Source organism: Cyanistes caeruleus, unplaced genomic scaffold (genome assembly GCF_971803275.1).
Source record: "Cyanistes caeruleus unplaced genomic scaffold, bCyaCae1.hap1.1 HAP1_SCAFFOLD_199, whole genome shotgun sequence".
In the NCBI taxonomy this organism is placed as follows: Eukaryota; Metazoa; Chordata; class Aves; order Passeriformes; family Paridae; genus Cyanistes; species Cyanistes caeruleus.
The window spans coordinates 27,478-41,430 of record NW_028255987.1 but is presented as its reverse complement, the minus strand read 5'-3'; the positions used below and the strand labels follow the sequence as shown (position 1 = coordinate 41,430).

General features: G+C 42.9%; 1 protein-coding gene and 1 long non-coding RNA gene across 3 annotated transcripts; both read right to left on the bottom strand.

Annotated features, from left to right (window-relative positions):
* Positions 1 to 936: 936 nt before the first annotated feature.
* NAA20 (N-alpha-acetyltransferase 20, NatB catalytic subunit) lies at positions 937 to 4,819 on the bottom strand. 2 transcript variants are annotated; one of them, XM_086874369.1, is made up of 6 exons: positions 4,642 to 4,819; positions 4,477 to 4,501; positions 4,307 to 4,397; positions 2,988 to 3,123; positions 1,880 to 2,025; positions 937 to 1,268 (listed from the first exon to the last, which is right to left on the bottom strand). In XM_086874369.1, the coding sequence occupies exons 1-6, from the start codon at positions 4,692 to 4,694 to the stop codon at positions 1,183 to 1,185; spliced, it is 537 nt and encodes a 178-aa protein (XP_086730495.1). In that variant the 5' UTR covers positions 4,695 to 4,819; the 3' UTR covers positions 937 to 1,182. The 2 variants fall into 2 exon arrangements, with proteins under 2 accessions (XP_086730495.1, XP_086730494.1); XM_086874368.1 differs by lacking the exon at positions 937 to 1,268 and having other exon boundaries at positions 1,623 to 2,025.
* A 1,881-nt stretch (positions 4,820 to 6,700) lies between these two features.
* LOC147645662 (uncharacterized) lies at positions 6,701 to 13,328 on the bottom strand. The gene is made up of 6 exons (XR_015282213.1): positions 13,251 to 13,328; positions 13,016 to 13,126; positions 12,205 to 12,279; positions 9,846 to 9,897; positions 8,923 to 9,038; positions 6,701 to 7,008 (listed from the first exon to the last, which is right to left on the bottom strand). It is a non-coding gene; the product is annotated as an uncharacterized LOC147645662 (long non-coding RNA).
* Between the last annotated feature and the right edge of the window lie 625 nt (positions 13,329 to 13,953).

The window sequence follows — 13,953 nt, the reverse complement described above, 5'->3', positions numbered from 1 at the left end:
AAGAAGAAAAGTCCCCCCTTGCAAATCCATGCTGGCTCATCTGCTGCACCTTCTGGAAGGCGCTCAGCAGCTTCTGGAAGTCCCTCAGCACCCTGGGGACAGATCCAGCATCTTCTGGAAGGCGCTCAGGACCCACCGGGTGGTCTAGAACCTCAACACCATTCAGCACCAGGCAAGATAGTCTAGAACACCCCGGGGTGGCTCCAGAACTTTCTGGAAGTCCCTCAGGAACCTTTCCTGGATCTTTGGACCCAAACCTGCACCAATCTCCCTCTTTTTTTCCCCTTTTTTCCCCATTTTTACCCCAAATTTTGTCTCTTTTTTTCCTGTTTTTGACCCAAATTTAGCCTCATTTGTTTCTTTGGGGCCTCTTTGGAACCAAATCCGGACAAATTTTGGGATTTTCACCCATTTTTGCCCCAAATTTTGTCTCTTTTCTCCATTTTTATCCCAAATTTTCTCCTTTTTTTCCACTTTCCCCTGAAATTTTGTCCTTTTTTTTCCCATTTTTTCTTCCAATTATCTTTTTTTCCCAGTTTTTAGCCCAAATCTTTTTTTTTTTTCACTTTTCCCTTTAATTGTGTCTCTTTTCCCCCATTTTTTTCACAAATTTTCTCCTTTTTTCCCACTTTTCCACCAAATTTTGTCTCTTCTTTTTCCCCTTTTTCTTCAGATTTCCTCTTTTTTTTCGGTTGTTCCCCCAAATTTTCTCATTTTTTTTCCACTTTCCCCCCAGTTTGGCCTCATTTTCCCTTATTTTGTAATCTGAGCTTAGCAGGCACCGGGGGCATCCTAGTTGTGTCTCTTGGCTTCCTTTGCTACCTTCCACTGTGATTACCCTGGCACGGAACTGTTAAGTCGTGGACTATATGATGAGATGCTTCCTGAGATGGGAATAAATTCCAGCTGCAGCAAGAAAACCAAGAAAAGAACATACAGGAGGTAATACCATTTTAATAGTCTCCCAATCTCCAATATGTCAAAGAAAAAATAATAGAGTGTGGCAGTATATAGCCATTACCAAGAGAAGCAGTGTTAGTCAGCTTCTCAATGTTGCTTTTTAGTATTAGGAAAAGGGAGTTTAGGGAAAAACATTTGGCCTAAAACTTATCCATAAGTTGCTGGGGGTTACGGGAGATGGAACCTGACACTCAGTAAATTGCATGAGAACCACAGCTTATGTTACTCAATGTCTTCTGGCCTCACAGGATGAGGCAGAGGTATAACCGATTTCTTCTCTGTATCTCTGGAAAGAGCTTTTCTCATATCTATAGCAAAAGGAAAAAATGTTATAATAGTAACAGTCATTATACAAAGCCATATTAAGTGAATACTCCATTAAAATAAGATAACTTTTAATCAAGGAAATTTCCTAGAATCATAAGACTACCTCAAGTAGGAAGGGACCCATAAGGATGCAACTCCCTGCTCCACATAGTACTACCTAAAATTATACTGTATGATTAGAACACTGTGCAGCTATTCCTTGAGCTATGATGGGCTTGGCGTTGTGACTGTTAATTTATAACAGTCAATTTAATGTTAATTTATAGGTAGACATCTGAGAAAAACAAAGTTTCAAGTCCCTGTTATGGGATGAAAGGAAGAAAGCATTGAGATTCTTTCTTGTTTATTCTTGTTTTGCAGTTTATTTTGCTGGAGATGCTACAAAATGTGTAAATGGCAAGATTAAGTTTCGTAACTGATATAATCTTAAGTGGGAAAAGTTATCTAAAAGAGGATACAAAAATCCCATTAATCAGCAACTATCTGAAATTATTTCACATACCAAAAAAAAGAATAATTGTCTTACAAACAAGCTCAGGAACCCTCAACATGAGAATCGCTCCATTCAATTTGAGACCGAACGAGAACTTACCGTAAGCATCTTCATCTGGCTCCCCACTGCTAGCTGAGTAGTACTCTAAGACTGTCCGGTACACACTGTAGCCTAGTTGCTTATACATATTTACAGCAACCTGATTTGATACTCTCACAAAGAGATCGACAAAAAATCCACCCTTTCTTTAGCAGGGGAGGGAAAAAAAACAAACAGACAAAACCACATTAAGGAATAGTAGGTAAATGTATTTCTAAGTAAGAACCCATAAATTGTAATGAAAACAAAGCAAGTCTGATGTAGTATGCTAATCAAACATCTTTCACGATGTAATAACAGATACACTCCTTTACCAAGAGAAAATTCAACTATAGACATGGATTTTATTTTTGTCACACGGCCCTTCTACAAGAGTCAGTGGGCTCAGAAATTTGAACAGAAAGAACAGGACAAGCTAAACACCCCCACAGGCCTAAATCCATATGACATGATTAAAGAAATATCCATATTTCTTATTGCTTGGATTAGGAGGAGTGGAATCAGTTATGAAATGCAGTTGCCTAACAGGAGATGATAGACCCTTAACTTCACAAGGCAAATTTTTCAAAATGTTGTACTATTTTTCCAATTTTCCCATTTTTCCAGTGATTGCCCTACCAGAATCAGTTAGGGCCATTTCCCAGTTGGTTCATCTGACACTGAATTAAATTTTCTCAGGTACAAGTAACTGAGCATGGGATGGCAAGTAAGCTAAGATACTCTCTGCAGTGCAAAATCTGTTCAGGACTGTGCCTGAGGGCATTGTACAAAGCCCAGTTACTGAACAAGTATGTTGGAGGCCCTACAGGAAACAGTGCTGACGTTTCACAAAGCTCTTTTCCTGTCAAGAAATGTTCTTTTATGGAGTATCTCTACTGGAATTCAGGCTATGTCCTTAGTCTGGCAAGTTAGCTTTCAGAGAAACCCTGAGATTTTAAACTGCTAAGCAACTTTCGTAACTCCTCTTCTCCAACTATGAGGAATTTCAGAAAATTACAACACCAGTAAAGCAAAATTCTGCCACATAAACCAGGGACAGGTGTCTGTAGAAATACTGCTTTAAAATATTACTTTAAAAGATAAATTTAAAGATAGACATATTACTCACTTTTCTGAAATTTCTTCCAGGAGCTCCATCAATTTAGCAGCCAAACCCAGCCGTCGAAATTCTGGTGCAACAGAGAGAGCAGTAACGTGTCCGTGCCATTCTTCCCTAGCCACAGAGCCTTCAGCTTTGCCCATGACTGTGAACATACAGAGCATCAGTGCAGCAGCACCTCTGGAGTAATGCATTGCCCGCAGCCAGACAACTTCACGAGAGGTATAAGCCATGCGTAAACATATGTCACAATGGTTATGGTAAAAGCTAAAACAGGGATGCCTACCTTTCACTCTAAGATTCAGCAGCCACTAAAAATGTCATTTTGCTCATGTATTACAGCAGTTCCTTGACTAGTGTTAAAAAAACACCAAACAAGTTTGCAAAGTCCTTGCTGGATGTGACTTCTAAATGCAAATTTCAAGCGATTCTCACAAGTCTTTCCCTGAACCAAAATTTAAAACGGGACTAAAGTAAAGGAGGAGGAAAGGGCTAGAAAACTACCAAAACTACCATCCTAGCCACTGTTTGAGACTTTTGGAAATTATGGGGGAATAGAGCTTGGGAAGCTTTGCCAATCTGGCAATAGAAAGCTAAGGCCCTGCAAACAGGATGTGCTTAAGGGGGGGGGGGGGGGAAGTGGAGGTGGAGATGGTGTTTTGGGGTTTTTTTCCCCCTAGTTTCTCTCCTTTCTACACTGGACCAATCCAATGTTAGTTTATTAATGAACATTTACACTTCTACCCTGTGCTTTTATAGATATCACAGTCACTGCTAATACGCAACAAGTGTGGTGGGTACAGAGAAATGTTCTATACAACACATGTATTTTCAGCTTTAGTATTAGACAAATACTTTTATTTTCTGGGTCCCTGCAAAAACCCTTACTCTGCCCCACCCCCCCTCCTGGCAGTTCTCTTTGGCATGATTTATGAAAAACACAAATATTCCAGAGCAAAACAGCAAATGACATCCAGGCCCAGAGCTTTCCCTTACAGAGCAATGCAAAACGCAAGCCCAGTACTTTTACTGACTGTAAAGGCAGCGTAGGGACTTAACTTCTGATTACAGAAATACCCATTCATCAAATACCGGTGGATGTTACCACAGCCAAGGCTCCCCGCTGCGCTAGGAACATCAAACTGGAAGCTACGGCCACGAGTGCTGCATAATACCCTAAGACATTTAAGAAAGGGGAAGATGCAACGCAACGTTGCTCTTCCGTGTTGGGTATTCGGTGAACGCGAAGAGTAAGAAAAGCTCCAGCGTTATAATCCCCGTAATAGGTAACGAAGGGAGACGTTACCGCCGGAACACCCGGCACTCACTGTAACCCATCAGCTCCCCGCCGGGCGCCTCGGCGACGATGAAATACTCGGGCCAGTGGGCGAGGTACTGCAAGTAGAAGGGAATCCCGTACTGGGCGCTCGGTTAAGGAGCAACTGCGGCCGCCACGGCTGCGCCCGACACCGCGCCCCTGCCCCGGCGGGAAGGATACGGTTTCGGTCAGCGGGTCCAGATTGCTGTGGCGGAAGAGAGAGAGCGGAGCTCAGCACGGGCCCGCGCCCGGGCCCGCCCGGCCGGCGGGGCGCCGCGAGGACCCCGCGGGGTGGGGAAGCGCGCAGGGGTTCGGGGGCAGGGAAAGGGGACGGCCCGAGCTCACATGTTGTTGAATCGGAAGAGGTCGTCGCAGGTGAAGGCGCGGAGCGTTGTCATGATGATGGTAATCACGACGGCGACGGTGATGGCGCTGCCCCGGAAGCGCTCCAGCGCCCAAGGAACACTTCTGCCACGGAAAGGCGGCAGCCGGAGCGCCCCTACGCAGCCCTGCCCCGCCCCGCCCCGCAGAACCGCCCCGGCCGCGCCCCCGCCTCGCAGTGGGGCCCCGATCCGCGGGCCGGGCCGAGCGGGGGTGGCGCGGGACCCTCGACCCAGGGCAGCGGGCGGCCGGCTGGCACGGCTGAGCCGGCCCGTAGTGGCGTGAGGCGCGGTGTGACGGGGCCCAGCGGGGCCGCAGTACTGGGAGTGGTATGATCTTGTGCAGCTCCACCCCGAGCACACACCGGCTACACGTAACACGACGTGACCGTAGTATGCGAGACTACCATAGGCAGAAAAAACAACTCTGGATCGGGAAAGATACCGCCAGACGAGGCCGGACACAGGCGGGAGCTGCCGTGCCCAGCACATGCTCGCCTCTTGTGGAATGAATCCTACGCCGGCTCTCAGCACCAAAACATGACCGATCCTAAACACCCCTCACCGCTGCACTGATGTAAGCACCTCGCCCGTCCTGCTCTGCAGTCTCTCCACCTTACCCCCTCAGACCACTGTCTGTTCGACTTTGCTTTCAGAGGGCTGTGCATCAGAATCCATCCTCAAGAAGGTCAACATCGATTTAACTGGGACGCTGCTACCATCGGCAGATAGATGCCTCTTCATCCTTTGCAAAAACACAGGGCTGGAGGTCGTGCCAGCCAACCCTGACCTCTTCCAGAAACACGCTGTACTCAGCAGTGGATGATACTCTGCTCACCGGTTGCAAAGCACCTCCTGTGGCACCCAAAAAAACAAAAAGATGAGATGTCCACTACACCCATTAGCATTCGCCTACTCCACACAGCCTGCCGTGCCATTCGTCTCACCTCCATCAGTGTAATTCAAACGCTGAGCTATTTCTGAACGGTTACCACTGCACGGGACCCAGATCACTCTAGTTATTCTGAAGGAAGGTTCTCTCAAAAGTTTGAGGCTATACTGCGGGTTTGATTTTTGTCTTTGAAAATTCTGCAAGAGATGCAGTGAATGGAATTTGGGTACGTGTCTTGGGACAATGAAAGGTGCCTTCCTTGACCTGGAATTTGGAATCGGGAGATGCTGGCAAGGCTACGCCAGGCAGAGCGTAGCCTGTCAGATTCGAGATCTGTCAGACTTCTGATAATTTAAGGGTCAACATTTTGGTAGGAGGAAGTTGATTCAAGGTCTGTAGTTGTGGTGCAACAGTGATGTGGGATTTCAGAGCTGCTAGAAGCAGAAAGAGACTGCTTTTCAGGATGGTGGTGGAGGTGTGAGGGGGGGGATATGAAACTTGGGAGAAGGAATAGACCATTTTAAGGCTGGTTCTTGGTCCTTTGAGGTGTTAGGAAATGTATAGCTTTAGAGTGCTTTTCCGCTTGAGGCATTCTTTTCCTGCAGAACACACCCTTAAGAGGAGAAAAAGCTCAACCATTCACTTGACCGCCGTGACTAAGGCACTCTCCAGCCAAACCAGACCTCAGGCTGTTCTGCTGTACTCGAGAGAAAGCCTTTACGTCTGAAGTGCTAAAAGGCACTTTGTTACTGTGACTGAAGTTGTTTCAAAACCTGGTGGTCATGGCTAGAGTATTCTTTGCTATTATCAAATTAATTCCCAATATTGTAGCCTAAACCAGTATTTTCTATTCAGTGAGTCTGGGTTTATATGTCAAATGGCTACACATCTGTGCAGGCCAAATCTTGGGTAGCTATCTCTGCTGAGTGAAGTTCAGGTGAAACAACTTCAGGCCTTACTTAAGCATAAGTACAGAGATTAACCAAAACTTCTTCCCCTTCATAATTACCTTTTACTGTATGTTATAAGTAGAATATCATTCAGTCTCAGCTAGGATGTGTAGAATGTAAATTAAGAGGCAATTCTAGCACTTCTATGAAGACAAAGAGGATTTCACCCTTCAGAGAACAAGTATTTTCCACAGATAGTTTTATTTTCAATTACAACATAATCAAGTATTGGCAATTAGTGTCTTAAAAGCTACAGAAGCAGGATTTCAGCCCAGCAACAAAGGTAGAATCAACTCTATGTTCTAAAACAAAGCAATTGGTCATATAAACCTTTTGTCTCTACAAGGCTTAGCTTACAAGCTCAGGCTGCACGTTTATTCTTCGAAGGATGTCTTCTGGCATACAATAAAACAGGATTAATGGCCTTAATTTGTTCTTCTCCTAATAGAGATAGCCCAGCAATACCATATAAGGTGTGAAATGGATCCACCTGGGAAAAAAAAGAAAGCTTGTGTCCATTTACAAAAGTCAATTGGTTTTTCATTTGTATAGAACGAAATTTTTGTTTGCCAGCAAGAAACTGAAAATCTCTGTGGCTGGGGAGGACAATACAACTGAATAAACTTTCATTTGTGCTAACATGTGTTGACAGGCAAGACAATTTCTGTGGCAGGCATTTAGAATACCACGATTTACTCAGGAATGCTTGTCAGGAATAGCTTGTCAGTTATCTGCTGCTAAGACGATTTTCAACTCTGAGTTAGATGGAATGCACTCACGTTTGTCTATTAGCATGCAATATCACAAGGTGGTAGAAGCAAAGATAATTAACATTTTTAAAGTAAACTGTTATCACCCACACATACCACTTCTATAAATTCCCCATTTGTTCTTCAGAAACATCATAATCCTCTTTAATGGTCTCCAAATACAGAGCTGTGCTGCAAAACCTTGAGAGGAAAGCAGCAACCTATTTTGCTAGAAAACCTCACAGAACCATAAATAAAAACAAAAACCCCCCAAACCTCTACTCCCGAAACCATGCAATCGCCACTCCCTCTCTGCCTCACAAAATGAAAAACAAATGAAAAAACAGCCCAAACACAAGGTCTACTAGGAATGAGTTTCTGCAGGAACAAAGCAAAAACCTGGGCTACGTTTCTGGCAACATTTCTACAGGAGCAGAAATTTCTACACATCAGCAATCAAAGATGGGTAAAAATAATATGAAATGACTGCTAATATAACAGAAAAATTCTCCCAAAGGTGCTCTCCTTAGATACAGAGAAAAGGCTCTGCAGAGCTGCTTTTCCAAGAAGACACAAATATTTCAGTACTCAAAGATAGGAAAACATTTAGACTTCAAGTTCTGGGCTTCACTTGGAGAATTCTGAAAACAGAAAAGGTCTTCCTGTAAGCTCCTTAGAAATACAAAACTTTTCCTATTTTAAGAACACAAAAACACTTTCCAAATGACAGATTTGAGTTAGTAGATTTCTCCCTCGACTGGGAATAAAGCAGCTGCTTGCAAAAACAAAGTTAACTTATTTTTAATGCATTTGTGGAGAAGGGAGCAGACATGGTCAATGTCTGCAATAAAAGCAGCTAATACCACTCCAGACCATTAACAAATAAGCCAAGTGTTTGATAGGAGCTGCAATGAAGTCTCATAGTATTTCTTATTTTATCTGTCCAGCACTCTTGAAAGATACAAATTTTTTTTGCCATTTCACTGGGACTGGTATCAATCACTTCCAACTGAAACCAGAGAGAACAGACCAGCTAAATTGTAACTGCCCTCTCAACAAGCAAAGAATCCGTACCACCAGCCTCTTGAAGGTATTATCACAAAAACTTCTTCCTCCCTCAGCTAGACAAATGCCAGCTACAAGACTTATTCAGTGTCTGGGCTAGCAAAGAATGAAAGTTAGTGTATAGGGATTCTTAATAAAAACTCGTGATTTATTTAGATCAGACAAAACCACCAAGAGAGTTGAAGACTACTTAACCTACACCAGGCTTTAGCTTACAGATCATTTCACGAAACAAAATAATAAACCCCAAAAACCCCCACAGCCACCAGAAAACCCATCACCAAACAATGTTTTTACATAGATCTTCCAAACGGTCTTGTGAGAAATGGTTTGAGTTGCACGTGTTAAGGGAACCAAACCAGATTTTGTAAGGAATGGCAACTGACTTCATTGGGGAATACAAGTGCATCATAAAGTATGTGCTCCCCAAGTATGCCTTCACTAGCAATTCTACCCTATTCTTCCTTTTGAGTATATTGCAGCTTCTGCAAGACTCACCTGGACCACGAGTTGAGTCACACTCCAAAAAAAAGTTGAAATTTCCGGTTGAGAATTTCATGCATCTTTTATTTAGAAAAAATATTACTTACCATATCTCCCGGTCTATCAGCAAATCCTCCGGTCTCCTCATCTTGGCAAGCCAAAATAAAGCAGCTCAGTTTCTCTCTGTCAATCCACTGTATCCTACCAATCATCTTCAAAGAAGCTAGCACCCACCACAAATAAAATACATCAGGTAACTGGCAAGCATAGAAGCAGATTAATATTTCATTTGGTTTTAAACATAACGTTGCAAATTTTACTGATAATTCTGCACATTATCAGGTGCGCTGTCATAATACTCTTGCAGAGACACAACACTTAAGAGTGTCTTTGGAGTAAAAGACTTTCTTGACAGCGTCTCTTTTTGGTGGGCTTCTGTCTTCAGGAAGGGAAAATATCTTTCTCAAACTTCTTCCCTTCATCAAGAAACAAGACCACAAGAATGTGATTTTTAAAGACTGTGAGAAATGCTGAAAAACCATGGCACTTTTTTCAAGAGAAAATACAAAGAAGTTCATATCAACCATTTGTATTTTGGGGGCAAGGGCGGAAGCAGGGGAATCTGCTGATTATCTATTTGCCAGAGATTTTTCTAGGTTACACAAATTTCTAGTGTGATGTGGAACACTATGACACAGGATTTACATCCAGTAAAACAATAATTTTTATACAAATCCTATGGAAAAGATCATTCCCAAAGTCAAAGACCCAGTTTAACGGAACAACGGTTCAAGTCGTAACCAAAACATCCTTTAGTATGTGTACTTTCCTACATTGAGGACTCAAACAAAGCATAGCTAAGGACTGCAGGACAGGTGTTAGTAACAGAAGGAAGAATCAGGATGAAGGCCTGATTTTTTGAAAAGTTTACTAAATGTTTTGTGGAAGTTCTGACATTTTGCAGAAGTTCAGCTTCAGAAAAAAAAAATCTCTGTTGAGGTTTGAACAAAGAAAAGAAGCCACACAATACCTTCTCTGGTCGTCCGTTGAGACCTCCGGAAGGTAACTGACATTTGCAAAGCCTGCAAATCAACATTTACTTGATGGAACTGGTCTGTTATAGCCAGAAATCCTGTGCAACAATACATCTAAAATTACAGACATAATTTTTTTGTGTATTTAAAAACTAAATATAGTTTAGCAGACTAAATGCAGGAAGATCTCAAAGCAGCAATACAGTCATGTAAACGATGCACAATGAGGTCACACACACTTCAGCTTTTCGTTTCAAAGACTGCTCCTTCAGGAAAGTATGTTATTGTTACAGTTGCTTTTGTAAAAAAGTACCAGTAACACAATTTAATGACATAGCAGTAGTATTTTACTAATATAAGACACTGACGCAAGGTTTGAAAAGTGACCCTAGGAGATCTGAGAAAGCCATGTAATTTTATTTTAAAAACACCGACTCTCAAGCCAGAGCAGTCAAACTGACTTCCTCAGGATGGATACGGTCTTTGTCGAAATTTTGCATCCAGTCTATGGTTTCTTCCTGTACCTGCCTTTTACCTTTTAATGCTTGCCGAGAGTAATCAAAAGACCGAATGAAATCCCCGGCAGAAACAGGCTAACCTGGTTCATTAACCATCTTGATAATTCCCTCTATGTTTGGTCATGTCATGCTTACTTTCAGTGTGCCATGTAATATATCTGCACTGATTCATCCCCTTTTAATAATTAATTTAAAAATTAATAGTCTTTTCCTGGGAGATAACATTTATGGTGCAACAGCATACTTTGGTCACATTTCATGCAGTCTCTAAGAAAGCACTGAAGCACAAAAAGCAAAGAATCGTAAAATCATTAAGGCTGGAAAAGACTTCTAAAATCATCAAGTTCAACCTTTAACTTAATACCACCAAATAACACTAAACTATATCACAAAGTGCCACATCTACTCATTCTTTGAACACTTCCAGGGATGGAGACTCTACCGCTTTCCTAGGGAGTCCATTCCAGTGATTAATCTCTGGTGAAGAAATTCTTCCTAATATCCAACCTGAATTCGGTGCAACTTGAGGCCATTTTCCCCTGTCCTGTTACTGACTGACTGGAAGAAGAGGCTGACCCCCACCTTGCCATAACCTCCTTTCAGGTAGTTGTAGAACATTAAAGTCTCTCCTGAACCTTCTTATCTCAGGACTGAACACTCCAGTACCCTCAGCTGCTCCTCAGAGGCTTAATGTTCCAGTCCCTTCCCCAGCTCCATTACCCTTCTCTAGACATGCTCCAGCACCACAATGTCCTTTTGGAAGTGACAGGCCCAAAAGTGCCTTTGGGACTGGAGGTGCCCCAGCAGTGCCAGCACAGGGGACAGCAAGTGCCGTGCTCAGTGACCAGGTCAGTGACCAGAGCGACCACACTGTGGCTGCTACAGCCAATGGCCTTCTTGCCCACCTGCGCACACCCGGCCTGATGTTCAGCTCCTATTGACCAGCACCCCTAAGTCCCTTCCTGCTGGGCAGCCTTCCAGCCACTCTTCCCCAAACCTGGAGCACTCCACGGGGTTGTTGTGACACAAATGCAGGACCAGGCACCTTGCCTTGCTGGACATCACACAGTTTTCCTTGGCCCATGCATCCAGCCTGTCCAGACCCCTTAGCAGAGCCTTCTGCCCTCACATGAATCAAAACTTCCACGCAAGCTGGTCCTTCCTGGGACCTTACTGAGGATGCACTTGATTCCTTTATCCAGACCACTGTTGAGGATATCGAACAGGACCAGCCCCAAAACTGAGCCCTGGAGAATCCCATTTGTGACTCTTCGCCAACTGGATTTAACATCATTTCCCACCACTCTCTGGTCTGGCCATGCAGCCTATTTTACTTCCAGCCAAGACTGCACATATCCAAGCTGTTGGCTGCAGCTTCTCTGGGAGAATGCTGTGGGAAAGCATGTCGAAGGCTTTACTCAAGCCTTTTTTACTTTATCCACTCCCTTTCTCTTTCACTAGGCAGGTCACCCAGTCATAAGAGGAGATCAGGGTTTGGCAATATTCCCAGAAAACTACTGAACTTACATGGAGGTGAAAGAGACCTTTTTAAGGAGTATGTGAATAAGCTCACAGGAAATGCCACCTGCAAACAGAGTGGGTTCGGCTATTGAACTGACTTCCTTGAACACTAGAGCACGGTCCAGCCATTTAGACTATATGGGTAATGCTACTGTACACAGAACTATAAGGTAAGTAAGTGCATGTAACAGATTTAACTTTTTTTCCCTGATTGTAAACAAAAAAGAGACAGGAAACCCAACACTTGGGTCAACAAAATGGCTCTAGCATTTTCATATGATGAGGTGAATCCTGGCTATGGCATTATGGCACTCACCACAATTATTATGTTGGTAACTGCAACAGCATTAAAAGTTGATATTTTTTTCACACATTCAGGTTAAGTGCTCTTCTATGAAAAGAAATAGAAACAGGAAAGGTAAATTAAAATTTTAAATAATTTAAATTCTGTCAATTTCCTGTTGAAAGAGGTTATTTAGATTGTCTTCCTCAGGGGATCCCTTAATTTGTTTTAACAATACTACTGCATTTTCTTCTCAAGTAGATTTTACTGGGCTTTTTTCAGAATTCACTGTCACCAATAACAGTGAGTAACACTAGCGATACTAGCTGATAAATATTCCCGTTACTAAGTTAGGTATGTCATCCTTAAATGGACTTTCCTCAAAAAATTAAGTAATGCTTGACAGGACTCATGTCTCATTTTTATTAGGGGTCACTGGCTGATAAATCTCAAATGCACTATACAATCGACCTTTAAGTCTCATTATGATCTGTGTCAGAAACAGTGATAAATCTTGTCCACCATCTCCATTGATACCCTTTTCAAATTCTCTAAAAATCCTGATGCTAGCAGTTTCAATATCACTATGGGAAGATTGAAATACAGTCATAAAAGCAGTTCCGTTATGATCTTTTTTTTCTACTAGACTAAACTCTTGAGTTTCGACTTGTCTTCTCAGATTAGGTTACGTATCTGTGCAGTTATTTTAACTAAAATACTAGAATCAGGCATTTGGGGAACAGATTTGGTACACTGATTGTCATCACTGATACACGTTGTATCAGTTATAGGCAGTATGTGATGCTTGCTAGTTTAAAATATTTCCATGTAAGGAGAAACTCACCTGTCCTGCATGTGATTCGGAAGCTAGGCTACAACCAAATCCTCCATCAAAGTTCATACAGGACAAAACGAATTCTACTGCTTTTTCCACATCAGTAGCATCCAGCTTTCCCTGCAAGTCAGAAAATAACTAATGCATTTGATATTCTACCAAGCTCATCTGCAGAAACTTCAGCAGCACCAAAGAGCAGTACCATTCAATTCTCTGCTTGTGCAAGTGATGGTTTAGGACTTACCAGAAGTGCAAGAGTTGCTGGAGCACAGAAAGAGAATCTTGCATCTATTTTGCCTATAATGTGGGGGGTAAGGAATTAAATAAGATTACTTTTTTGACAAACATACATTTAAATCGCTACCGAAAATACGAAACAAAATGTTAAAATCCTAGGCTCTGCATCGAAAAACAAAAATCAGATAAAGAAGTCTCCCCATAAAATTTAATCTTCCAGCTAATCAATTATTTCCGCACTAAGTTTATAGATATGAGACATTAAGCTATTAGAGAGCATCCAAAGGACAGCAATGAAGATTGTGAAGGGCCTTGTGGGGAAGCTGTATGAGGAGTGGCAGAGGTCGCTCGGTCTGTTCAGCCTGAAGGAGTTGGAGGGGAGACCCATCACAGCCTACAACTTCCTTGTGAGGGGAAGAGGGGTAGGCACTGATCTGATCTCTCTGGTGCTCAGAGACAGAAGCTGAAGGAATGGCTGGAGCTGAGTTAGGAAGGCTCTTCCCCCAGAGGGTGGTCAGGCACTGAACGGGTCCCCCAGGGCACTGGTGACGGCCCCAAGTCTGCCAGAGCTCAAGCAGCATTTGGACCGTGCTCTCAGGCACAGGGTGGGATTTTTATGCAGGGCTAGGTGTTGGACTTGATGGTCCTTGTGCATCTTTCCCATCTCGGTGTACTTTGTGATTCTGTATTTAAATATATGGATTTTAAAT

Excerpts from the sequence above, each read along its gene's own strand:
- NAA20 (XM_086874368.1), bottom strand. The coding sequence starts at position 4,694 with ATGACAACGCTCCGCGCCTTCACCTGCGACGACCTCTTCCGATTCAAC. Across the intron at positions 4,398-4,476 it reads TGGACCCGCTGACCGAAACC|TACGGGATTCCCTTCTACTT; the intron begins GTATCCTTCCCG and ends CCGAGCGCCCAG. Across the intron at positions 3,124-4,306 it reads CGGGGAGCTGATGGGTTACA|TCATGGGCAAAGCTGAAGGC; the intron begins GTGAGTGCCGGG and ends GTATGTTCACAG.